This window comes from Cavia porcellus, unplaced genomic scaffold (genome assembly GCF_034190915.1).
Source record: "Cavia porcellus strain 051 isolate PalLab524CR breed Dunkin Hartley unplaced genomic scaffold, mCavPor4.1 scaffold_4, whole genome shotgun sequence".
NCBI lineage: Eukaryota > Metazoa > Chordata > Mammalia > Rodentia > Caviidae > Cavia > Cavia porcellus.
The window spans coordinates 60,827,165-60,854,457 of NW_026947487.1; the positions used below are offsets into that span (position 1 = coordinate 60,827,165).

At 49.2% G+C, this 27,293-nt stretch overlaps 1 protein-coding gene across 2 annotated transcripts in view; it reads right to left on the bottom strand.

Annotated features, from left to right (window-relative positions):
* The window catches only part of Nkd1 (NKD inhibitor of WNT signaling pathway 1), an 88,540-nt gene that overhangs the window by 22,727 nt on the left and 38,520 nt on the right, over positions 1-27,293 (bottom strand). For both annotated transcript variants that reach the window (XM_063247139.1, XM_063247140.1), the window contains one exon: positions 8,104-8,167. In XM_063247139.1, coding sequence (XP_063103209.1) covers positions 8,104-8,167 — 64 coding nt within the window. The remainder of the gene's footprint in view (positions 1-8,103; positions 8,168-27,293) is intronic.

The following is a 27,293-nucleotide window of genomic DNA, read 5'->3' on the forward strand; positions in this document are numbered from 1 at the left end:
TACATAGCGGACATCTCTCATGGGCCAGTGAACTAGCAAGCTTTTGGTGGGTGTGATGGGAGAAGTAACACAAGCTGCTTGCTGGAGTTTGGACACTCGCCCTAATGTAGTCACAGAGCTTTTTCAATTGTCCACAAACAGATTATCTGCTGTGAATATTTTAGTCGCAGGGTAGCTCACCAGGACGTTTCTAAGTCCCCAGCCCTCCAACGGCAGCTGTTAGAGAGAATGCAGAGAGATTTTAATATTAGCCTATGCCAAATATAATTAGGTGGGTAAATCTGCTGCCAGTAAAAAGAGAAAGGTATCATATGTTCATTCCAGGCCAAATGGTTTCTTGCATTATCTGCATCAGACTCTACTCCGGCAGGGAGGAGGGGAGGTCCTAGAGATATACAAATTTGTTTATAACACAGTCACACATACTGTGAGCTCAGTATGTGTGACCAGGGTAGCCCCGTAACTGTTGGCAGTTAGCAGCTATACCCATTATTTCACCAAGTCCTCTTACTGACACCATACATGGTCTGCTGACATGTGCATTTTATAAAAGTGGAGGAATCCTGCATCACTGTGCAGAAAGAACGTAGCACCCTGCAGAAAGGCAAAAATGGATCAAGCCATTTCCCTGCTTAAAACCCACCAGTGGTTCCCTTTTCCCCAAGGAGAAGTCCAAAGGCTTCTGTGAGCTGACAGCCTCTTCCTCCTGGCCCCTCCTCCCAGGGGGCCTTTCTGCTTTTTGGCCCTGCCATGCTTTCATGATGTTATCCCTTCCAAGGGCACTCTTGTACCTCTCCAATTCCTGCTTATCCAGGTCTGCCTTGGAAAGTCATGTCCTCAAACCTGCAGGGGCTGGGGTGGGATGCTCTGTTCACTGAGCGTGTATACAGTGTTATCATCACTTAATTGTCTAAATCATCCCTCTGCCATCCCAATATATAGTTATGCCAAACACACTATAGGTGCACCACCACTGCCATTATCATCATCAAACTGGAACAACAGCACGCACCAGAACCAGGACTAGAGCCCAGAAGGTACATATTCAAATCCAGGTCCTGATCCCCGGTCACTGGTCTCTATCTTGTCACGCCACAGCTGTGGCCACCTGTCCTTGTCTGTCCACAGCTCTTCTCCTTCTGATAATAGCATCTGCTTTTCCACTGTGGAGCACCTCCCCCCACTCCCACTGTATGTGCTTCAAGGAGGGTGGATCCTACTCCAGGACCGGACCAGCCCCTCTATCATCCTGCTGGCCATGAAGGTGGGCTTGGGTCAGTGCCAAAAGAGTACTGTGAAGTAAATGAAGCTAGGCCCCTGCATCCCTCATGGGCATGGGCCTTTACAATATGTGCACAGGGTAGTGTGTTTTTATAACATTTTCAAAATTAGGTATTTGGTCTTAAATTAGTTAAAACCTGCTGTTTCTAGCCATGCCAACTTCCCATATCTCTCCTGGTGGTAGGTGGCCCTGGGGAGAACACAGAATTTCTGGAAATGAGCTAAGGGTAGGCTGTGCTGGTGACATTCTGCTTCAGATTTAGCATGATAAACCATACAGATATATATGTAGGTATATATGATCTATGATCAATAAAAAACGTGCTTTCTTCTTAAAGAGGCTCTACCTGAACTACATAATTGTCAGGTCTCATGAAACCTCCACCTACCCTGCCCGTGAAGAGAGAGTAAACTCCTGCAAGTAACATGGTGACTTGGAGCCAACTTTCATTTAGGATGGCTGAGCTCACAGAACAGAGGGCCTGGGGCTGGGAGAGCCATTGTTACCACGTCCATGACAACATTGAAACATGGGCTTCTGGGTAGATACAGGGGAGTGGAGGCGGACCATGTGACCCTGGTCACAGGCTCTAGAATGAGGGAAAGAGAACTACAGAGTGGCGCTGTCCAGCTCGCCCATAGGGGGCCATCCTGCTCCCCAGAACATCTTCTTTTCTCAGACATCAGGGAAGCCACTAGCCAGGCTAACAGGAGAGAAGATGGAGGAAGACAGAAGGAGGGATGAAGGCTGGGGGTTAAGCTCAGCAGCACAAGAGCCTGCCTGGGAAGGGTGCATGTGTGCACGCACATATGTGTGAGAACGTGCTGGTGACACAGTCTGAGCTCCTGGATCCAGTCAGGTCTTTTTAAGAAGGGCCATTCTAGCATTTTTCAATTTCATGAGCCTAAAGTTCGAGTTTGGGTTGATTTTCTAAAAGAACCCCAAGTTCTTGCTTTCACTAACCCACCACTCTGAGCTCCTGCTTCTCAAAATTTGTCCCTCAGCCTCAGCTCAATAATGTGCCACATGCAGCACTCTCCCACGATGCTCCTAGCCTGGCTACTGGCAAGCACCTCACCATTCCAGGCCAGGACACGTGGGGCTTGTCCCCTACCATGCCATCTCCCCAGGCTGCTCTTTACGATGACTACATTTTGCTTAAGAAACCAGTGTAACAGAGGAGAAGGAGAAAAAGGGAAAATGGAAGCAAAGGAAAAACCTTCCCAACAAACACGCTGGCCTTCTCATCTCAGCAGAGCGTAACTGGTGGCCACACTGCTTTGAGGTCTGCACAGGACTGAGCTGACACATCTGTTTGGGGAGGGCTGGGGCTGGGAGAGGAAGAGGGGGACAGATCTTCTGCTGGCTAAAAATACCACATCCCTTCGACTCTCCCCCACTCCCATCCCAAACATGTGATGAAATTCAACTTTTATAATCTAACCCTGAGCTACTTGAAACTATTAAAACCTCCCCAGTATCTGACACAGTCAGAGTTTCCACTGTTCAAGCTGAGCTTTTATGAAGAACAGACTTGAGAGGACCTGCCGAGGCTACAAAGTCCGCTTGTTCTGTGTCACTGCAACACTCAGGCTTCTGGGGATGGAGTGCAGTGGAGTCCAGGTGGCTGACCCTACCTATAGGAGAGGGTCTGGACAGAAGGAGAGAAACCAGCAGGGCGGGGCCAGCCTGCCCCTCATCAGGGGTCCTCACTGCCCCCTACAGGAACCCCTCTTCTCATATTTTAGGGAAGCCATCAGCCAGCCTTGCAAGACCAACCTTGCCAGGGGTCAATGAACTGTCGATGGCTGCTTCCCAAGAAGAGGACACTCCCTCCTTCCACCAGCCTGCTGTCCCTTGGCCTCCATCCTTGACCTGCCAGGTATCCAGAGCCACTTGGGTATCTCGACCCAGATGTCCAACAAGAGTCTGGAGCCAGCATGGCCAAAGGGAGAGGGCCTGGAAGCACCTGGCAGAACTCCCCTCAGAAGTGACACCAACATTTCCTTAGTTTCTGAGTTTCTGCACCCTTGACCCTACCTTCCTCTTCCACCTCCCAGCCCCCACTGGGACCCCTCCACCCTCTAGGCCAGTGCCACCACGATTTCCTGCTTTCATTCTCCTTCTCCCTTCACCCTGTCCACCTTCCTGGAAGCCACAATTAGCTCTTAAAATGGAAGCAGAGCCAGGAAACCCTGTACTTAACTCTCCAACCGAACAGCAACTGGCCTCCTTTCTGTCCCTCTCCAAACATCAAGTTCCTTCCACCTTGGGACACTGCTCATTCCTCCTGGCTGTTCTCCTTCTACGTCCTCCCATGGCTGGCTTCTTCCTGGCATCTGCATTTCAGCTGAAACAATACCTTCTCAGAGGCCTTCTCACATTCTGTCTGCCCTTCCTGGGCTTTACCTCTGAGCCAAGCAGCACCATTGCCTGGTTATTTATTCACCACTTCCCTCCTGTGAAAGCCCTCATAACAGGGCCCATTTTGTTCATGGCTGTGAACCCAGAGCTTAGCAGAGCACCAAATTATAGCACATGCTCAGTAAACATGAAGTGAGGAGGGTATGGAGGTCTGGATTCTGCTCTCAGTCTGCTGTGAGACCTTGGACAGGTCACTTCTCTCTGAGATTCAATTTTCCAAGTATAAATGAAATGGACTAAAGGCCTCTCAAGGGCTCCTCTGCTCTGTCAATAGTTACGCAGCTTCTGCCTTCAAGGCTGGATGGGCTGACCTGGGTACTCAGGTGCATACACAGGACCTGTCTGAGTGGCCAAAGGGAGAGAGCCACCTGACTCTCTGGTGACTTCCTGATGCCAACTTGTATACTTTAGCATGTATTGAACACTTAGCCTGGCCCAGACCTATAGCATATCCTGGGAGCACAAGGAAGAAGCCTTTTCTGATTTCTAATAGGACCAAAGAAGCTGTAAAGACTGGCCTGCTTGAGCTGGGTGGGCAAACGGCTCTGAACAAGGGTGCTCCAGCTGCAAGCAAGCAGCACCCATGAAACAAGAATTCCCCACAGCCCACATCTACTGGAGGCTTCCTCTGAACCGAGCACACCTGATGAAGGAGCGCTCGAGGAATCCTATGAGGAAAGTGAAGCACAGAGGAGGAAAGTGACTTGCTTGAGGGCACACAGTAAGCAGGTCCCCAAAGAGTCAGGATGAGGGGGACAAGTCACCTTCCCTGGACTGTCCCTGGACTGTCACGAAGGCAACGTCCAGTCCAGGGTCCCCAGAGAGCGGAAAAGACTCAAGCTCACAGAAGGCTGTGTGGCCCCCTGCATCCCACCGCCAACAGTGCTGTCTGGCTTGGCACAACTCATGTCTCCAGGACCTCTTCCCCCAGGCTACAGAAGCAAAGGTTCTCATATAGCTGCCCACGGGGATGGGATGACAAGGCCAGCAGGAAGGGAGGCCATCTGACCCCAGTGGCCCTGACAGCCTCAGCTGTGAGGGGGCCAGCAAGGTGGCAAGGTTCTGAGAGCCAGCATTCTATAGAAAGTGCCAAGAGACAGCGAGGCAGAAGGGGAAACGAGCACGTATAGGTCTTTCTCTCCCTGCAGGTCAGTCAGGAAGGGTCTATGATGTGCAGGAGGATGTCAACCCTTGGACAGCAACTCCTGGAGACCATGTAGGTCACATGGTCTGCCAAGCAGGCTAGCACTAGCTCCCACCTTAGGTACAAGCCATGAGCTGCCACCACCTGGCATCTTGTCCAGAATGAAGGCGTGAAGCCAGGTAGGTGCTGAAGGTGAGTGGCGGGTGACCCTGCTCCTGTCCCAGACCGCTGGGTCAGCAGGAGCATCTCACTCCCTTTAGCCTATGCGAGCCTTGCCTCCCCACCCTGCCACACCCTGCAGCTCTCAGAGTTTGGAAATTTTGATGTTTACTTTGTTCTTCCCTGAGTTCAAAAGGCACTCACAGCTCCAACCCTGTACCAAGCCTGCTTTAATCTCCCCTTGCTGGCTGGAGCTCCCAGCTGGCCAGTTAAGGCAGCTGGGGGAAGGGAGATGGATGGATATGGATTAGGGCCGGCTTTCCATAACAACGCAGGAGCTAGAGCCACCCTCTCCTAGGGTGGTTAAAAGATTTCTTTTTATCTCTGTGCCTCAGATGGCCTTTTTTCTCTCTTTAAACTGCTCTCCAGCCCGCCAAGAGGCAATGAACTTGGCCAACAGGAAGACAAAGAAGACATTCAGGACTTAGCTTGTTCTCCGTTGGCCAACAGCACCGAGGGACACCCACAGCCACACTAGCCCCAGCTGTGCAGTGCCATGACATTCACTACATCCTGGTCGCAGCATGGATGACCTCGGGCCACCGCACTAAAGGAGGCAGAGAACCATGGGCAACCCCTGGGACTATGGTCCATCCAAAGTCTCAGGGACCAAGTGGCTGGACAGGTCCAGGTGCCCACCTGCTCAAACCAGAGCAGCCTCATTGTTACTGCTTTGTCTCCACATTTAAATCCTGTCATTAGTCTTTCATTTCATGGACACCGGGCTACATTCTCATAAAAGTTGAAACATTCACTACAGTGATACTATAGCCTGCTTTAACCACCCTTTCAGATTTTAGTTCCCTCCTGTGACCACAAGTAGCTACTGTTATTGTCTTCTTGGCTGCTGTCCATAGATTAATACACATACGTGTATTAAAAATCCAGGATTTTCTGGGGCCTTTGGTTTTACATAATGACTTCATGCTGTATGCATCTCCCTGAAATCTGTTTTAACTATTTTACATTTTGTGCGCCTGTGCAATCTTTTGTTTGAAGAGAGACTAAAAAGTTTGACCACCAATAACGTAGCCTAAACTCTAATCAGGCAACTGAGGCAGGTTGGTGACACACAACCCCTTCATGGGTAATGGCACTACCATGCCTGGACACCAACAGTAGCCAGTAAGGCATTTAGGTTGCCAATAAAGGCCCACATGCAGCTGATGGACCTCTGAGTCAGGCCAAGAGCTACCAACTTCACACACATGGCTAAGAGCAGCTGGGACACTCGAGCACCTTGCATTTACCCCCACCCACTAGCCAGTATTTGTAAATGCTGCCCCTGAGTCAGTCCCTCCTACAAGAGGGAGACATCCCCTCAGTACCGGTTTTGGTTCTATCTAGGGACCCAACAAATACTGAACAGACAGAAAGACAAATGGAGGGATCCTAGAACAGTGGAGGTGAACCACAGGCACTGCCTCTCCGTCAGCACCCAAGCCAAGTCACCCCAGCAGCCAAGCACCTGATAATGGTGGTTGTTTCTAAAGTAAAACAGTATTCAGAACTCAATATCCAGGTTTCATCACAGTGTTAGCGCTTTGTGATAAATAACTTGGTTTTGGGTTGCAGGTTTGGGCACTAGGTCTCTAAAAAGTTCACCCTCACTGTCCTAGAAGGGTAAGTGGAAGCTTATTAAGTGGATGGAGGGGAAGGGGATGAATCGGTAGATGATGAATAGACACAGGAAGGACAGAGGTGGAGAATGGGCTGAGGGTGCTGGGTGATATATGAGGTCAAGCTGGCTGAGAGATACATGACAAAAAAGGAGACAAAAGAATGGGCAATGAATAGAAGGATGAGGGGAAATGGGCAGAGCAAGAGGATGGATGGATGCAAGTGTTGGCTGAGTGGGCCTTGGATTAGGAGATGGATGCATTAATAGTGAGTAGGCATCAGATACACATAGAAGACAAGAGAACAAGGTTGGCATCTTAGAATGAGAAAATGAGTAGATAAATGGAATGGGTGCTGAAGGCCCTGTAATCAGAGTCTGGGGTCACTTTAATCCTCATGGCCGAAATCCTACAGCATGCTAATTCCCAGCATGTCTCCATGGAGAGAGGAGGATGACATCGAAGGCCTTGGAGCCCAAGGAACGATGGGGTTCAAAGCCATCACACCTCTGAGTACAAGGGGCCAGGGCCACAGGCAGGCACATTCAGTGGCACCTGGGTCCCTACCATCCCTCCAGCTTCTGGGCAGCTAAGTGGATCTTTTATGACAAAACACCTTCAGATGTGACTTACATGCAGTCACCTGGGCACTTATTCCAACACACTGAGTATTCAGTAACCCTAGGGCAGAGCCACAGAGAGTGTATGTCAACCCTCAGGGTTGATGTGGCCACAGCCCTCAGATAGCCCAGGTGCCCTTAGACAGCATCCAGGCCTCTCTGCTGAAGGCCCACAGCCAGATGCCTTAGGGACCCCTGCACCCTGGCCCCAGGCTAGTCCCCAGCTCTGTAGCCAGCTGCCTCCCGTGACCCTCCCAGGTTGCCCATGACTGCTTCTATTCTGTGACACCACACAGAACAGGTGCCAATGCTCTCCACAAACATACCTGAGCCAAACTTGGGGCCACACAGACCTCATTCCTATTCTACTAAGTGGAGACTGAGGCCTGGAAGGAGCAGTGGTGTGCCTAAAGTCACATCAGCACCCCAGTGGCCAGGGCTCCACAGGACAGGCAGAAGCTCCCTGTGCAAAGAGACTGAGGCTGGCTGGGAGCAGGGGTGCATACATAGATGTGTACATGTATATGCATGCATCGGCACCAGGGATGATAAACCCGGGAACCTGGGGAAACAGCCATTATGTTACTGTTTTAACCCTGGAGGAAGCTGCCTCTGACTCCAATGTCCCACCACGGACAGGCTAAGTTGACCCTGAGAAAAGCCACATTCCCTCCTCCTCCACCACCTGCCACACTGTGAGGGTCGCAGACCTCCTGGGGACTGCAGTGCACACAGGCAGCCAGATGCCCTCCCCGCCCCCAGTGAATGGGAAATGGAGCCAAGGATCCCAAGTACCTTCTAGCCGGAAGTCCTCTTCCTCCTCACTTGGCTCTTCTCTGAAAACCTCGCCCACGAGCTCCTAGGAAAACAAAGCAGGGTCATTACAGAACAGTGGGAACAGGCAGGAGCTCACCCAAATATGACAGTTGATGGTGGGGGCCTTTTCTGAGTCTTCTGATGGGAACCAGATCAGTGAGGTGGGACCCTGTGCACAGGATTGGTTTACTATGGATGATTTCCAGGAAGTAGCATTTTTTAAGACTGTAGTCTGCCCTAAAATTCCACCCAGAGCCACGCTTCTCCCTCTGAAAGGAAGCTTCTCCCAACTTCAGAAGTTTCAGACAAGATCTATCTCACTGAGCCAACCTAATTGCACAAGACCAGCAAGCCTCCCCAAGAAGACCCCTTAGTCTGGATCATTCTTCCTCTACCAAGGACCTGGCACATTGCCTGGAAGGGCTGCAAGAAGCCCATGGGTCCTGATTTGTTGTACAGTAGCCCCAATGCCTTCTGCCAGACCCTAAAGCCTCTACAAGCATCCCAGTCCCTGTAGACTCTGGTTGGGGCTGGTCTACCCTCCTACTTCTTGTCCTGCTGGCCCATATATTTTCCAGTTACTAAGCCTCGCCCCTTGCAAGCCTTGCTTGCTCCCACCAGTGAGCTGAAGATGTCCCATGTCACACTGGCACTGCAGGGTTCCTCTTGGCCAGCTGGAAAGATGCACTTTGGTGTCATCAGATTGGCCAGGGGCACCTCAGTGCTCCAAAGACTGGGAAATATGGGAGATGTCAAGACTAAGGTCACATCCATCTGACCCACTCCTACCTATGGCCTGTCAGATTAGCTTCTGTGTTTACTGGTTTCTTCCAAGAACACCTCTGTGATCAAAGAAGATTCCTTTAGACAAAAGTTAAAGTGCCTCACTGTAGGACTTCTCAGGGCCTTTGCAATGGTTCTAAACACTGAATCTCCATGTGCAGGTGTTTGTTATCTTCTCCAAACCTAGTAGACCATGGGGTTTTCTTTTTCCAAAAGCATCATGTGAGAGTCATGTTCTAAGGAAGCCACTTTAGTAAATACTGCTCTTTTGGAGATAGATAAGGCTTGGGGGATTATACCACCTCATTCCTCATCTTATCGTAGCATGGTGCTTCCAGAGCACCCAAGATGACAGGCAATAGAAAGTCCAAATACAGCAGCTGTCACCATCTTCTCTTTGTGAAAAGAAAAAAGAAAAAGAAAACAGCTTCTCCTTGAAGGAAAAAATCCCTGCCACTCAGATGCTCAAAGAAAAACCAGGCCTGTCTTGATGACCACAGAGAGACAGTGTGGTGCACAGCTGATGGCACTGCTGGCCACAGCTGGAAGAAAGCTGCTTGCTTCCTCCTTTTCTGTTTTAAAGACCAACAATTCATGTTCTGCAAACGAGGACTGGTCTCTGCTATTCTTTCTTCTTTCCCGTCCTCTAGAGCATCACCGTCCGTTAGATATATGTAAAATGTGTCCATCCAGCTCCTGGTGTCCCATTTATTTCAAAACAGGCTTCTCTCTCCTCCACCAATTTTTCTAATCACTGAACATTTCCTGGGCTTGTAAACTGGCTGTTTGTGTTAACAGAGTCAGAGTTGACAGGGGAGCTGGGAGACTCTGACAGGAAAGAGACACACAGGTGGCATCCTCAGATGGCAGATACGCCCCAGCAGCCAATTAAAGCCAGCCTTTCATGACAGAAAAGCAGAAGGCGGCTGTATGTTCCCTTGAGAGGCTGGTGGGCACGCTTCCTGGAGGAGCAGCCACTGTCTTTGGGAGCACACAAACCCTTTGTGGTGAGGGCCTCTGCCCAGAGGGCAGCACTGACCTTGGCACTACCCTGAGTGCATTCGGCAAGGCCACTAATACCCCAGGTCTCTTGAGTCCTGAGTCTTTTTATGGGCACATTTGGGATTTTAAAACTCCAAATGTCACCCCAACATGACAGCCAATGGGCTAGGCCTGGTGGCACACACCTGTCTGTGATCCCAGAGGCAGAGGCAGGAAGACTGCCTTGTGTTCAAGCCCAGTCTGGGCCACATAGTGAGTTCAGGTACTGCCCGGACTACATAAAGAGACCCTGTCTTAAAATTTTAAAAAGCCAATAGGTCCTTACACTGCTACCTACATGTGTGCCACACATCCACCATCATCACTGTAATGATGGCTCTGGAAAAACCTAGGGTTAGCTTCTTACTGCTATCTGTACCCTGCTCTGTCATAGGCCGTGAGTACTTGCTGGTGCCAGGGCTGACAGCCATACACACTCAAGTATACCAAAGTCATCTACACTGAGGTGAATGGCCCTGAGTCTGTGATCCTCACAGTTTGGGTCACTTGATCCAAGTGTAAAACAGGTCTGAGCTCAACATGTGGTTATTTCCTGAGCAGCAACCATAAGTCAAAGGCTAAATACACATCTGTCCTTTAGACTCAGAACCCACCCCCCACCCCCTCCATGTGGTTTAGGCACCTGGTTCTCACTGGCAGCCTGCAGGCTCCGTCAGGTGGCAGGCCCTCAGCATCACCCTGCAGGACAGCAGGTGCTCTGGGGCTGGGCACACAGAATTGCAGAATAAGGAGCTCACAGGGCCCAGGGAACCAGTCAGGCAGACTTCCATTCAAATACTCTCCAAGCACGTCACCTGAGGAGAGACTTCACCTCCAGGACACCGCAGCCCCGCATTTGCAGACAGGGCCAAGAGCTGCCACTGCAGGGTGGCTATCAGGATTAGGGAGCCACTGTATGGCACACACTCAACCTGCACCTCGCCCCATGCGTGCTCAGCAGCTCAGTGGTTCCTGTTCATTATCAAATGGCTACAGATCATGTCTGGGCCAAGTGGACAGACTGCCCTTGCAGACAGACACCTAACAACTCACTCTCAGCCTCTTCAGTGCCCTGTTTTTAGTGCTTAGTATTTAATTCTTAGAGTAATCACTTTGTCACTTAGTCACTGTCATTATGCCCACTTCTAGATGAGAAAACTGAGGAACAGAGAGGTTAAGAGACCTGCCCAAGGTCACACAGCTAGTGTGTGCCAGTACTAGAGCTTGCATCCTTTACCACTGCACTTAAAAAGAACCTGAGTATAAGGACTGATGTGCAGTGAACAACCTACATTACTTCTCTTTCTACTCAGCTGTTATTGTGGCCCCGAGGTCCCGGGCCTCCTCCAGGATGGTCAGCTTCAGGCTGTGCTCCAAGTTCTGATTAGAGACCTCCCTAGATTCCCAGAGTCCCTGCCCAGGGTCCTAGCTTGGTGGCTTCTCAGGTCACATAATTTGCCTCTTTGCTGGCCTGGGACAACCATGCTGGGTCCCTGGAGCAAAAGTCAGCTCCTTTGGACCCTGGGTGAGTGGCCAGCACTGTCCTTGAGCCCAGGATCATACGGCACAATGTTTTATAAGAGCACGGATGGGAAATCACATCAAAGCAGACCTTGGGGCATGGGCCAGCACCTGGTTAGGGTTTTCCTTTGTGTCTTTGAATCTTTGCACTCCTGCACTCAGTATCTCCCCACCCCACAGCCCCAGCAGGCCTCTGTCAGTCTTTGTTCCCTAAGAACTAACAGATGTTGGTACCATGGGGTTTCAAAGCAAACTTCTGGTACCTACAGAATACGGGATAACTTCCGGAGTCCAAGAATGCATGGGGCTGGAATACTCTGGGAAGAGAAGGGCTGCTTAGAACCCAGGCTGCCCAATACCCCTTAGATCAGTGAGCCTGCCCTGGGCCTGCCCCAAAAGATGCTTGGAACACTCTTTCCAGCACCCTGTGCAGATGCAGCCTTGCTGGGGCCTTGCTGAGAGCAAGCTCTTGCCTTCCTTCTGTCCCCTAATTTGCAGGGAGGATAAGGCTACTCCATTTCCAGCACCTGGGTAGTCCTGGCTGGGGGTCTCACACCTTTTGGCAGCAAACATTTAACTTCTCTGGTCCTTATTTTCTTTTTTGTAAAATAGGGGTTGAGATGGCAAAGAAGGGTCAAGATGCGGACAAAATGCTCAGGAGGGCATCTGGTACAGCTGGGGAGCAATAATCACTGGCTTCTGTCTTCCTTCTACAGCATTCAACTCTGACATATGCACAGGAACATTCTCACAATTCATTCTCATAGTCACTAAATGCTCAGCAATTGACCCTCTCAGTGTCTGCCCTGGGATTGTACTCACATATGTGTTGTCAAGAGGCACATTCAAGGTCAGTGTCACTGAAAGCCACATATTTCCTATTAACCAACAGTCAAGAGTGGGCCTGAAGGCCATCAACAGACACTGTGCTAGACCTCCATGGTGGAGCACGTCACAGTGTCCAGATGAACAAGGTAGACCTGCCTGTCCTGCCACACAGAACACCATGCCACAGGATGAGCAAGACAGCAGGTGCAGAATGTGATGCTACCTGTCCACCTAGGAAACTGCACCCACGGTGTATAGTGAGGGCACTGTATGTGGCATCCAAGAAAGGGAAGGAGAACAAAAAAGCAGAGGTCAAAGTAGATGGATATGGAACATCAGGCTTATCAGAACTGCTGTAGTGTGGGACAGATAAGCATAGTTTTCCCTGGGTATCCACGAGGGATTGCTTCCCGAGCATCCTGTACATACCAAATTCTAAACATGTCCCATCCCTTAATACACAATGGCATAGTATTTGCATAGAACCTATGCACATCACCTGCAGGATTTTAATCGTGTCTAGATTGCTTATAATGCCATATACAATGTAATGCCATGTAAATAGTTACTACACTGAATTGCTTTGGAATGTTAACAAGGAAAAAATCTGTATGTGTTCACTAAAACTATTTTGTCTTCACAAATTTTTCCTCTGCAGTTGGTTGATCTGTGGATAAAGAATCCACAGATATGGAGCCAACTGTATATTCACCTGTTACTTGGGTAATTCCACCCCAAATTAACCAATCCTTGCTTTACAAAGGGAAGAACTGAGGATGAGCCAGGAGATGAAGTGGTGGGTCTCAGCTGTAAAGTGGCAGAGAAGGTCACAATAATGCTCACAGTCTGTCAGTCCTTCCGAGATTCCTATCCTCCAGCCTATCAGTAGGGCACGTGCTTTCACTGGGGTGACACTTGGGATATGAAAGAAGGAGAAGCTTGGGTTGCCCACTGTCTGGATTGTCAGTTTTACGGTTCTAGTATCAGGATCCACATGGCTTCCCCTCCTCATCCCAGGCTTTCTCTGGCTCCAGAGCCCACCTGTGAACATAGCAGGCCCAGGGTACTGAGGAACAGCCAACCCCTCCAACCATGTGCACCATGCAGGCCATTGATGCAAAGCCATCATCCCACAGGGCCAGGGAAGAGAACAGAGCTCCAGTGACAGGGGCTTGGAATGCCTCCTCAGGGACAGGGACAGGAACAGGGACAGGGACAGGAATAGAGACAGGGACAGGAACAGGAACAGGGACAGGGACACTTGCTTCTCCCTGAAAACATCATCACAGCCAAAGAACAACAACTAAAGTGAGGGAAAGTATGGAAAAGAGCCCTGGGCCACTTGCCAAGGACACCCAAGTCTGCGTGGCCACAGGTCTCTTGGGGTGGCCTCTGGCTCTGCCTACCCAGCCAGGCCAGAGGGATTCTTCTTCCCCTGCTTCTAGAGTCCCCCTACAGAAATTGGTAGTTGGTGTCCTCTCTGAAGCCAGGGCTGAACACCAACTCAGCACCAGTTTCCTCTGTGGCGGGCTTGTTCTACTAGATGGAAGTCTGCATAGCCACAGAGGTAGAAGGAGACAGCAGCCTTGGGTGGAGACTGGCCAGTGTCACTCTGGAAGAGCTCTCTACACCTAGAAGACACTGGACAATATCTGTTGGAGCCAGGCCCACTGTCACCTGCCTATCTGATGGCATGGTGTCTTGGTTACTTTTCTCTCGTTGTTGAGACAAAATACCTGATGCCCAAAGTGAAGCAAGGAAGTATTTATTTAGCTTACAGTTTTGGGAGAGCTGGCTCTAAGGCAGGGTGGTGTGGCTGAAAGGCAGCCGTTCATGGTGGCCACAAATGACAAGAGCAAAAGGACAAGAGGGAAGAGCATGGCTCCTTCCCTCCTTTATACTATATGCCCGTTCTGCCCCTGGGCGGACACAGCACTCACACTGCCAATCCCAGGGTTAGCCAACGAACCAATCACAAATGCTAAATTCAGCCATCTCTAGACTGCATGAGGCTTTGGGGGGCAACTCAGACATAAACCATAACACAAGGTTACAAATACTGTGCAATCATCCTTGGTCCTATGACAATTTAGGCTGAGCTTTTGTTATTTGCAAGTTAGAGCTCTAACCTTACAGCACCCAGAATCAAGCCATAGGCTCCTACAACCAGAGTCCAAGACTCCCCGCCACACCTAGAAGGAAGGTTGGAGCTCCCCTTGCAGTGTTGCCTCCACATGTCACTCTGGCCTGCCCAACTCTTAAGTGCAGAGCAAGCTGTGGGGGAGGTTGGCAGCTCCCAGCTGTGCATGCAGGGCTGGCCTTGTGCCGGGGCCTGAGAAGAGCAGCCTTCCAGACTCCAGAGATGTGCGGCAGCGATTAAAATTCCTTGCATTGCTCCCTTGACTATTTTTATCTGCTTGTGATGCAATTAATGGGCGCCTCTCTGCACCTTTCAGTCTCAGCTCTCCATGTCACAGGACTCCAGTGCAAGCATCTTCCTGGGCACGAGAGTCTGACGATGGGAAGGTAGACATTCAGCACAGAGTGGATGGCAGGGCTTGGGGGAAGGACACTGGACCCGGGAGTCTGACTCCAAAACCTGAGGTCCTACACCCCACTGGGTACAGACAGTCGACCCAGAGATAGGTTTGCCACCTCTGGAATGAGCCAGGCACAGGCAGCAAGAGTCAGTGATCTTCTTCCCAGGCTTTCACCCCAGCAAGCTGCAGGCCCCCGTAAATCACTATCACAGTTTCCTCCATAGTCAGGTCTCACTGGGCCAGGTGAACGCCTAATGCTTCTCTTTCAATTGGTTTTGAAACTCCTACCCCATCCCCATCTTGCCATAAGCAATAAGGTCGGTGAAGTAAGGAGTATGATCCTGGTTATATTTATTTTGGTTTTTAAAAATATTTAATTTGTATTACACAATAAGGAATCATCAAAATACAAGATGTCTACCATTTGGACCTCAAGTTCCAACCCCCAGAGGAACATGGACCAGGCTTTGGACACTACAAGCTATACAGAGCCTGAAGTCGGAGTCCTATGCCACCCAAGTGGTCAGACTGGTTCTAGTGTGAGAGAGACGGGAGAGACCAAGTCAGGCCCCATATACTTTCCTTCTGGCTGCAGGCCCTCCTTGAAGACTCCTATTTTGTTTTTGTTTTTGTTTTTTGAGGACTAGGGATTGAATCCAGGGCCTCTGCACTAAACTATAGCCCAGCCTTAAAAAAAATTAAAAACTTATTATCATTATTATTTTAGGCAGTCTCATTAAATTCTCCAGGTTGGGCTCTAACTTGTGATCCTTTTGCCTCGGCCTGTGAGAATGCTGGGATTATAGGCATGTATCACCATGCTCAGCCTTGGCTCAAATTTTTGAAATGTGATTTCCAAACATGGAGAAAAAAAGAAAAAAAAAAGAGGCCAAAATAAACAGGAAATCCTAAATCTTGGCATGACCCAGAACGGTCCCTTGTCTCAAACTGTGGGCATCACAGAGCCTTAGAAGGTGCCCGGTGCAGGGCAGACTGTCCAAAGCACAGATTGGGAACTCTACTGCTATTCTGGTCATATCTTCCTCCTCACTAGCATTCAAGGGCACCGCTCCAGTGGGAACCAGGATCCGATGATTTGCTGGGGTGTGGGGACCAGTGGACCCCGAGCAAAGGATTTCGGGGTATCCTGTGAGGGCAATACCAGCCAAATGTTCTGCTTGCACTTTCAGGGCATCAATTGTAGCTACCCCAACCTAAGCTGCAGGAAAACTGAGGCTTGGAGAGGGGAACTAATTCATGAGCTGAGCTGACCTGAGCCTTGGCTCTCCTACTTTATTGTGTGACATCTATGGATAATTCCACTGGTCTGTGTCTCAGTTTCCTCAGCTGAGCAGAGAAGTGACCACTCTGCTGATAAAGCTGCAGTGAAGAGCAGTGAGTCCTGCACACACACGCAGCTCATAGCATGGCCCAGGCTGGCCCTGCTTCCTCTGGGCTGGATCTGTCACTACATCTCCACCTTCCCTCTTCCCTGCTCCCGGCATCTTCAGGGATCAGAAGGCGGAGCAAAGCCAAGCCCAGTACTGCCTCAACTACCCCAAAAGGCCTCACGTAGCCCTGTCTCTGGCTAGCAGCCTGTACCTGCCTGAGTCTCCACGTCCTGACCCAGCCCCACTCACTGACCGGCCCAGCCACCCGGCCTACAGCTGGCAACAGATAGGTGAGTGGCTGTGGGTTCCCTGACCGCCACACAGTTGGGGTTTCTGCCAGCAGCTGCTGATTGCCAGGGTCCAACATGTGTCCCCCACTGAGCAGGGTGGCCAGGCGCCAGGCTGCTTATGACACACAGCCAATGCATGGTGCCTCTGCAGCCTACAGGGCCACTTCGCTGTGGGAAAGCCTGTGCGCTGCAGCTTGGTTTGGTAGCCAGCCCAGCCAGAAGCCTGTGGGGGGCTGAGATCCAAGGCAGCTCGGAATTCCACCTTCCCCACCTCAGGAGCCAGGGGTCGGGTCTTCTTGTTTTTCCTAATTTAAACAAACAGAGGCTCTAAGGTCTTTTCCATTCATCCCTCCCAGCAGCCCCATTTTCTGGAGAAAATAAGAGAACAGTAGTCTGGGCTGACCTTAGGAACCTCCTGCTGTCCGTACACACACACATGGGCATATACAAATGTATACACAAACACTCGTACACAGAATACATGTGCATGCATACACACACACACACACACACACACACACACACACATACACACACACACATAGCCTACCTGCGCCGTCTTAAAGTACTCTGGAGAAACCACCCCACAGTGGATTCCCTTTGGGTATACCTATCCAGCCCCCTTTCAGCTCTGGTCCCTCCATCCTCCTGCCTGCCGCATTCTTCTCCCAGGCTACCTGTATCCTGTGTACCCTGGAGAGCCCTCTGCCCTTCACTGTAGTAAAGGCATGTGCCTCCTCCAACCATCCCATCTACTCAAATTGCATAGCATCAAAGGTGGCTCCCGGTAGTCCCAGTTCATTCCAAAATGTGGCTGAAGAGTACACTCATAAGCCTCAGCTCCACATCTGTCAAATGTGGGCAATGATCCCTGATGCCTGCCACACAGGGGTGCAGAGCATCACACAGAGGGTGGCTGGGACAGAAGCAAAAAGAGTTAAAGGGCCTGGCAGGGCAGCGAGGGCTCCCAGGGTCCACAGTGCTGCCAGGTGGGAGAGCTGGTGGGGACGGTGAAGGGCCTGTTCCTGCTGTGTGAATAAATAAAATAGGCAGACTCCACCTGAGAGAACTACAGAACACTTTTCATAGGACATACGACACTTGGGCATGGGAACCAGGAACTGTCTCCCCCAGCTGTCTCCAGCATGCAGTTCCCTGCTCCCCAGTACTCAGGCAGACAGCCAGAGCCACCTGATGCTTTTCTGCCAATTTACGTTCCATCCACCTGTGTACATTCTGATCCCCTCCTCCTCCTCTATGCCTCTTCTATCACATGCTCTAGACCTCTCATACCAGGGGGATGACAACTGATAATCACTACCTGTGCCCTACACTTTTTTTCTCTGCGACAACACATCTGAGATAAACAATTAAAAGGAAGAAAGGTTTATTTTGGTTCATAGTTTCTAGGTACTTATCTCTGTTCTTTGGGCCTGTGACAGAATGGTACCTGATAATAAGCCCACATGGTGGAGGAGACCTGTACACCTCACGGTAGCCAGGAAGCAAGAAAGAGGAAGAGGTCAGGTCCCACTGTCACCTTCTAGGGCAGGTTTCCCCATAACCTAACGTCCTCCCACTAGGTCCTACCTCCTAAGTCCTACCGCTTCTTGATAGCACCACAGCCTGGGGACCAAGCCTTCAATGCATGGGTCTCTTGGGACAGTCAAGATCCAAACTGCAGCACCGGCTTGACCCTCGTCCCAGCCCTACCTTATCATCCAAGTTTCTACCAACGTCCCAATCTGCCCCCTAATCTATCCCACCACCTCCTTGACCTCACCTTCTGTCCTTTTTCCACACGCCTTCTTGCTGTTTTTCATGTTTGGCGCATGATCACCTCAGGGCCTTGGTGCCTACTGTTCCCACTGCCTGGAAAGCTCTTTTCCAGGAGAATTCCTCTCCCCTCCTCATTGAGGTTTTTGGTCACCATCATCTTGTCACCAGGATGATGTTACACCAAATCTCTATTTAAAATTATAACCTCCAGCTGGAGATTTAGGTCAGCAATACAGCACCTGCCTGGCAAGCATGAGGCTGAGTTCAATCTGGGGTACCAAGAAAAAAATGATAAAACTTCAGCCCCCTCATCCCCACACTTTCTCCCCTCTTACCTACCTTGTTTTACTCAGGGGCATGTGATGGGACATATGACATCCCATGTGTCAAAGGCCCAGCAAGCATGTGCTAAACAACCCATGACAGCTCTGTGATGACTAACTTATAAAAACTTTCCCTAAATGATCCTGAAAGGAAAAAAGCAGTTGCCAAAGAGCACAGAGAACACTATTACATCTGCTAAAATTATCCACCTATATCGCCAGGCACTGAGGTCAGAGACGAGTGTCTGCAGAGACAGATGAGCACCAGAATGCCCCCAGAGGTTATGTGTGGTGCTGGATTCCAACATATCTTTTACACTCCCCCCCAAGCCTCATGCAATCATAGGTGGAGCTTTTTCAGAGATGGCTAGATCTAGAGTGTGACACTGAAATTGATTTATAGTGCAACGCTAGATTTAAGGGCACTAGGATTAAGTATGTGAGTGTTACCTTGCCCTAAGTAGCCTAGATAAGAGATAAGGGCTAGAAAGAGCTGTGATCATCCCTTGTTTCCCTTGCTACCTTCTGCCTGCCATGAACTTAAATTTCTGTCAAGCCACGTTTCTTGGAACCAGCCAGTTATAGACTGAAAACTCTACAAACTGTGGGCTAAATAAACCTTTTCCCCTTTAACTTTGAGGTTCAGGTATTTTGTTTCATTGCTAGGATTATACCTGATCATGTGGTTTAGAAACCTTTGATGCTGACTTGTGAAAACAGTTTGAAAGGTTTAGAGATGCTGACTGAAAAAGTACAGCTGGAACACCTTAGTTTATTCTTTTTTTTTTTTTTAAACTTTTTATCGGTACCAGGGATCAAACTCATGACCACTTGCTTGCAAGGCAGGTGCTTATGCCACTGTACTAAATCCCCAGCCCCCTTAGTTTATTCTTGATGGGAGATTGTGATCTGTGTTGAGGAGACCAGAAGGCTGATAGAAATCCTGCAAGTAAAGACCCAGCTTGGGAAGTTTCTGCTGGAAATAGCACTCGCTGGTGTACTCCAGATGATGTGTGTTATACCTTGGCAGACAATTTTTCTGCATTTTGGTTATGTCCACAGACTTTGCCTAAGACTAAAATTAAAGGCGGTAGGCTAATCTTAGAGAAGAAATTTCAAGGCTGTCTAATGTTGCGGTAGTGGCGTGGCTACTGTTGGAGGATGGACTTTTAGCCAGATTTATGTTAAAAGCCAAGAGCAAAGAGCCCAGTAGAATGATTCAAAACGTTATGAGTTATCTAGAAAGTAAGGTCAAGCAAAGTTGCAGCCTGCAAAGACAAAACAGAGGAGAAATTGCTTGCTGAAAATACTACCAAGAAAAATCCAAGAATCTGAGAAGAGGACATCAGAAGAAAAGACCTGATGATATCACAAAAACCAGCAGGAATCCACCCTTTACAGCCCCAAGGAAGGGTGAAAGACTGTTTTGAAGAGAGCCCTAGAGCACCGTGTTCCAGAATGATAGCAATCTACAGAAGCTATTCCTTGGGATTGGGTTACCCTGTATGTAACCTTTGGAATGGAAATATCTATCTTATGCCACTGAATGTTGGAAGTGTTTAACTTTCTTTTTATTTGTACAGGGGTTCACAGATGAGTTTGCCTTAAATCTCAGAGGAGACTTTGGACTTAGACTTTTCAGTAATGTTGCAACTGTTGTATGGATTAAATGCCCTTGCGTAAAGGACTGTGCATATGTCTTGGGGGTGCAGGAGTGAAATGTTATGATTTGTGTCTAAATGTCCCCTTGAAAGCCTTATGCCCTCAAAAGTGGGGCTTTTTCAGAAGTAGTTAGATCTAGTGTGTGATGCTGGGATCAATTTCATGGTACAATGCTAGGCTCAAGAGCACAAGGATTAAGGGTATGAGTGCTACCCTGCCATAAGTAGCCTGGATAAAATATAAGGGATAGAAAGAGCTGCAGCTGACCCTTGTTGCTTTTTCTTCCTTCTGCTTGCCATAAACTGTTTTCTGCTCTGTGATGCCCCTCTGCCAAACTACCCTGCCTTTGAGCCAGGTGATTCTACAAACTGTGAGCTAAATAAATCTTTCCCCCTTAAACTTTGGGTGTCAGGTATCTTGTCTCAGCAATGAGAAAAGTAACTAAGATAGTATCTGCTCATTTTCCATTAATGTGCAAAATTAACTCCACCATCCAAGAATCAAGCAAGGCCCTTGGAAGAAAGCTCACTAACACACACAGATATCAGCCCCTAGATTAATTCTAGAAAGGCCCACATACAGTCTGTGAGCAGGGCTGTACCACCTGCAGTATGGTGAGTCCTGCAGCTTTACAGGGAAATGGTTGTGAGGGGAGGTGGAGGCACTTCAGTGTGCTCACATGCCTGTTTTCCCATGGCTTCACCATGCTTATGGACCACACGAGATCCTCACCAGAAACCTGCCTGTTTCTCATGGCTCCTGACTGACATATATAGGAAGCCAGGGGACTATAAGATCTTGTTTTGTGGTCATGTAGACAAAGCTTCAATTTCAGAAATGGCAGGAGGCCAGATGAGCAAGTCTACCAGGCTGTCACTGGGAGCCATGGGGGAGGGGGCAGCAACTCTCTCCTCCACTCTGGCCACCACTACACACTAAACTTCACTGTTTCTATTCTCAGGCAACCAGAAAGCATAGGGGAAAAAAGTACTGGGGATTCAGAAGGAGCTCCCTGTCTCTACATTCTGGTTGGTGATCCAAATCGGGGGTCCATGTTGTCTTGAGTGGTTCCCTGAGAGATACATGCGGGAAGTCTGGGAGATGCCAGTACGGAGGGTCTGAGGCTGCTCATGGGCAGGGCAGGGATACTTGTGGCAGCAACAAAACACAACTTCCCTGTACCTCATCCAACAACCCAACCAATGAGCCAGCTATTACCCTCTTTTACAGATGGGAGGCTAAGGATACAAGGGAGTGGGGGAGCAAGAACATGGTAGATCAGGAGTGACCAAATCTTCCTTAGAAATCTCAGGTCAGGCTGTCAGGGGGAACTCCAGGCATGGAGATAAGAGAGTCTTTTCTTAGTAGAAGGCTCACATAGCATCCAGATCACAGGCTTATGGGAGTCTGCCCTGCATCAAAGGTTCTTATCTATGAGAGCCCCCAACTCCCGAGGATGCTCCTCACTGACCACTCCAGAAAAATGCCACAAAGCAGCAGAACAACCTCAGAGATTCCAGAAGGGGAAAATGAAGAAATGGCCTATAATTCCAGCAGAGCTTATACTCTAAGAGACTGAAGCAGAAGGACTAGAAGTTTGAACTCAGCTTAGCAAGTTAGCAACACCCTGTCTCAAAATTTAAGTTAAAAAAGAAGGGGATGTAGCTCAGTGTAAAAAACTTGATTCAATCCCCAGTACCACAAAAATAAACAAATGAATAAATGAATAAAAAATGGATAGTCCCACAAAATCAAAGAGTGGCACAGTCATGATCAGAATCCAAAAGACCTGAGGCCGGCAGCAAAAGGCCAGCAAAAATCAGTCCTCAGTGAGCAGAGCCCCCAGTTCCTCCCTTGCCAGAATCAGGTGCAGAGTCAACAGGCCCAAAAGCAAGGTTCCATATCCAAGCAATTCAGTCCATGTTCTCTGGGGAATACTGCCTAACAAGGGTCCCTGAATCCTACATACAGGGGTTCTCACACTTTTGTAGATCACTGGCACGAAAATCTCAGTGTTCAGAGCATGTGATATTCCCCCATCTCACCAGGCCACTCCCCCAGAGAATTGCAGGCACACATGTGAGGTCCCCCATTTCAGTGTATACAGCCTCCTCCCACCCCAGCACTCATCTATAAGCCTTCCCCAGCTACCTGCCCTAAGGCTTGGTCTCAAGTTCAGAGAACTGAAAGTATCACCATCCTACCCTACTCCCAGATAGGTGACCCTGAGTCCAGAGCAGAAGACCAAAAGCCCAGGCATTGAAGTCTCGACAAACTTGAGGCCTAACTTACACTCCAGAGCTCCCCCTCAGGACCAGGATAAAGCCAAGACTCTCCTGAAGTGGCATCTTTGCTTAGTTCCTTTCCTTTGTTTCTCCTGCTTGCTCCCTCCCTTACTGGCCCCTGATCAGGGGTGTCCTTAATAAAGCATTTACACTCAGTCTTTACTCAGGCTCTGCTTCTGTGAGGTAGTTTCCCACAGAACTACCTGTGAAGGCGGAGAAGTTTTGACCCATGTGGAGACCCCACAAGAGTAGACAGGCCAGTGGAGGGCTGGATGCTTACTTGTGGATAAACCAGATAGGACCTTAGTCCAATCTAAGAAGGAAACAGTCACAGTGTGGCCAGTCTATCTGAGTGAGGCACCAGGCTCTATGTCAGGGTTCAGGCCTGACTACCAGCCAAATGGGAATGGACATTTTCTCCCACTCTACCCCACCTTATCCTCACTTCAGGAACAGCCCCTGCTCCTACCTTATCCTTTAGGGTGCAGTTCAAGTACCTTTCTGAAGGGGATCCTTGCTGTGACTATGGTCATGTGATTTTGATGCTTTCGGAACTAGTTTACAAAGAGTTTGGAAAGGTTTGGCGAGGTTAGCTACAGAAATCTTAAGAGGCTGTGAGCCAAGCTTGACTGGAGATTCTGGTTGGAGCTCAGAAGACCAAAATGATCACAGAAATGCAGACAGTAAAGATTAGGCTGAGAAGGTTTCAGATGGGGACAAGGACTTCAATGGCAGTTAGTCTCCAGGCCTGTGGCTTGACAGAAAATGTGTCATTTTGCTCATGTCTTCGGACTTCTCAGGAGACTGAGATTAAGGGTGGCAGACTAATCTGGCAGAGAAAATTTCAAGGTGACCCAACATTCAAGCTATGAATGGGTATTGTTTGAGGCTTTTACACTGGGTCTACATTGAAAATTATGAGCAAATGACACAGCTGTGTGATTTTTAAAGTTTTCAGTTTTGTGAGAAAACAGTCCCCAGTAAGATACAGCACAGGAAAGTTTGATTATTAAAAGATTAGCATTAAAAAGAAGCCAAGGATGTTACAAAAGGACAATAGGAAAAATAGTGGATGATATGTGAGGAACCAGTGCAGCTCTGCCCTTTGCAGGCTCAAAATCGCAGAAGTGGAAGACTGTTTTAAGAAGATGCTCAGATATCCATGTACTCAAGAGACCTCTACACCTATGATAAAAGGAAGCCCAGCTACTGCTTCAACTGCTGGAATACATGGTGTTATGGTTTGAGAACTGGTGGTCAACTTAACGCCAGCTGGATTACATCAGCATGCATTGAGAGGGTTGAGGTATTAAGGAGGCACTGTGGGTTCTCCTACAGGTTGCTGTCTGAGCTGTTGGTTCTCCCAGAGAAGCTTTGGTCTTCACATCACTTTCTGGCACCAGAGGGGAAGACATGTGCTGCTTGGTCTCCAGGATGAACTCGTTACGCTGCTTCCTGGCACATACCCGACTGTGCTTGTCATCGGAGGAGCTCGGGGCCTCTGTGTCACTGAGGACAGCTGTTGGTGCCTTTCAGGACAGCCCTGCTCTTTGTTGTAAGTGTGACTTCTCAGCTCCAGTGTAGAACCCTCATCCCACTAGCACAGCTTCTTCATCCCGCTGGCATAGACTTTCTGGCTTCCGCCGCTGACCCTTGGGTCTTCCCGTCACGGATCCGTAAAAGAGACTGGCATGAGTTCTTCTTGTGGGCTCTGGGACTCCAGTTGGACTCGTGGGAGGCACTGTCCTGAGCTCTGGGTTTTTATCTGGACTCATGTGGGACATGTGCTGTGGGGTTTAGACCCTTGACTAAATAATCTATGTCTTTGGTGTTGTGGATAAATTTCCTGCATTTTCCGGTGTTAACTTCTGGTGACCATTATAAAAACATCATAAACTCCATGTCCTGATCTGAATTGTTCTCTTTGTACAATCCCTGACTACAACAGAAATTGGTACCAAGAGTGGGGTCATTGCTGTAATGTTGCCTGGCCATGTAATTTAAGAGCTTTGCAAATTAATTTGGAAAATATTTGAGAGACAGGCCAAAGAGACAGCCTTTGTGTGCTGTATTATTTTGGAGACTCTGGTCAGAACCTGGAAGATCGGAGTACTGATGGAGATACTGCCAATTAAGATGAAACTTGGGAGGCTTCTGTTGGGAAAGACTGCAATGTCTGCTGGAGTCCAGGTAGTACATTGTGCTTTGGCTGAAAGCTGGTTCCTGCTTGCTGTTGGTGGCCACCAGGAACTGTGGCCCAGCCATGCCCGCCTATCTTGGAGCCAACTGAGTGTGGACTGAAACCTCCAAAAACTGTAAGAAATAAACCTTTCCTTTCCCAACTTTGGGCTTCAGGTAATTTGTCTCGGCGATGAGTAAAAAGTAACTAAGACACATGGCATGATCCAAATGGTGCTGGTTTTATAAGCATGTAGAATGGAAGAGTTGTAGAGTTGTAGGACCAGGGAACCTTCTGCCTCAGATTTCAGAAAGTGGCCTGGGAGGCTAGGCAGTGTGCCCCTGAGAAGGCAATATATGAAGCTGTGAGAGTGAAGTCAAAAATCCAGCAGAGATCTCAAACATTTGGAGACATCAGGAATGTGGGACAGCTCAGAAACCTATGGGCAATGAGCAAAGTCAGCCCAAGAGAGAAGCCATGAGGGCTACACCCAGTGGAAATCCTATGGGTAAGGAGCTTCTGCCTGCTTTCATATCTCACCACAATTCTAGCACCTGGGTGCTAGACATGGAGCTACAAGATTTACCTTTTTACCTCCTGGGTTTCAGTCTTGCTGAAATCAGTCTGATTTTCTTCTGTTCTCTTATTCCTCCCTTTTGGAATGTGAATATTTGTCTCGTGTTGTTGTATGTCAGTGATGTTTAACTTTGTTTTTGATTTTATAGGACCTCACAGCAAAGAATTTGCCTTAAATCTCAAAGAAGGCTTTGGACTTGGACTGAAACTGTTAGAAATTTGGCAACTTTTAGAGATAGATTAAGCACATTTTACATAAAAGGATGTCTGTCTTTTGGAGGCCAGGGGCGAAATGTTATGATTTATAAATAGATGTCCCCCAAGAGCCTCGTATGCTCATAGGTGGGGCTTTTTAGTGGTGATTAAATCATGAGGGCTTATAGCTGACTTGCTGTTAGGATGTGGAGTCTGCAGAAGAGGCAGTCACTGGGGGCATGGCACAGAGAGGTCTATCTCCCACACTAGCTTCTCCTTCATCTCTCCTGTCCGCCAGGCCATATGTAGCTTTCCTCTGCCATGCTAGCCTGCCTTGAAGCTGGCTGACCCTAGACTAAAATGTGAGCCCATATAAAACCTCTCCTTTACATTTCAAGAGTTGAATATTGTCCCTCAGCAATGAAAAAAAGGACTGAGACACTGCTTGTAAGCCAGTTTAAGCTTGTTTCATCACGGGCCCCAGAATGAGGTCTGGTCAATGTATGCCTCTTTCACCTAAGCACAATGCTCAGTGCAGTCCACGCTCAGAGAATACTCAGGTTTGGCCTTCACTCAGAAAGCATTGAGGGATTAAGTGAAAGCCTGGGCTTTCAAGGCAGACAGGCTCAGCTCCTGTCCTCATTCCAAGGGTTTGCACAACTCATTCAAGTCTCCGTGACCCTTGGTCTCCTTATAAAACACAGATATACTTATGTCTGGAGCTCTGCGTCAGTCAGCTTCTAACACTGCCCTAACAAATACCTAAGACTCAATTTATCAAAAGAATATGTTTATTTTGGCTCTTAGTTTTAGAGTTTCCCATCCGTGATCAAAAAGAGCTACTTCTTTCAGGCCTCTGGTGAGGGTGCTGGATGACAATACAGCAAACATGAGGTGTAGTCCACTGTTCCCTTGTGGCCAAGGAGCAGAGCTGAACAAGGAAGGGCTGGGGTCCCACAGGCTCCTTGGAGGACACATTCCCCAGCGACCAAAGGCCCTCCCATGGAACCTTATAGGTTACCCTCCTCCCAATAGGCCACTTGGGGACCAACCTCCAACACAACAGCCTTTATGCTCACCCAAACCATGGCAGTGCCCAGAGAATGTTACCACCCAGGCCAGGGCCCTTGCAAGAGCACAGCAGTGTGCATTAAGCAGGCCACAACAGGAGTGACGGTTGTCGGGGATGCACTCTCTACAACTGGCCTTGCTTATCTCACCCATCTCCAGCCTCCAAGACCCCAAGGCCTCATCCTATCCATCATCCCCTCTGGTCACTGTTCTCTGCCCAGCACTCCTCACTCTCCTTCCAGCTACTTCCCAATACATTCCCCAGCCTCAGCTCTAACACTGCTCTCAGAGAGGTCACCCCTGGGACCCCAGACTCAGCATGGTCCCTACTCTGTCCCTTGTGGCAGTCCCTGGCATTCTGTGGATGGCTAGCCTTTAACCTGGCTATCTTGGTGATGACAGAGTCCATATGCTTTCTCCCACGGTCCAAGGCTATCCAGCCTGGAGCAGTGCCCGGTATACAAGAAGCAGCACAGAGAATGGCAGCAAAGCCTCCTTCCCCTCATTCCTGAGCCTCTGTATCAGCTCCATGTGGAGAAAAGCATCCAGGACAAAATGTGAAGCAGGGACCTTGGGGCTATGAGCCACAGAATAGGGAGGATACAGGCAGCAGAGGGCCCATCCCTGGTGGGCCTGGGACGTGCTGCTAATGTTCTCAGGGTCACAGCTCTGGGCACAGTGGCCTCTGGAGGCCCTGCCTTGCCC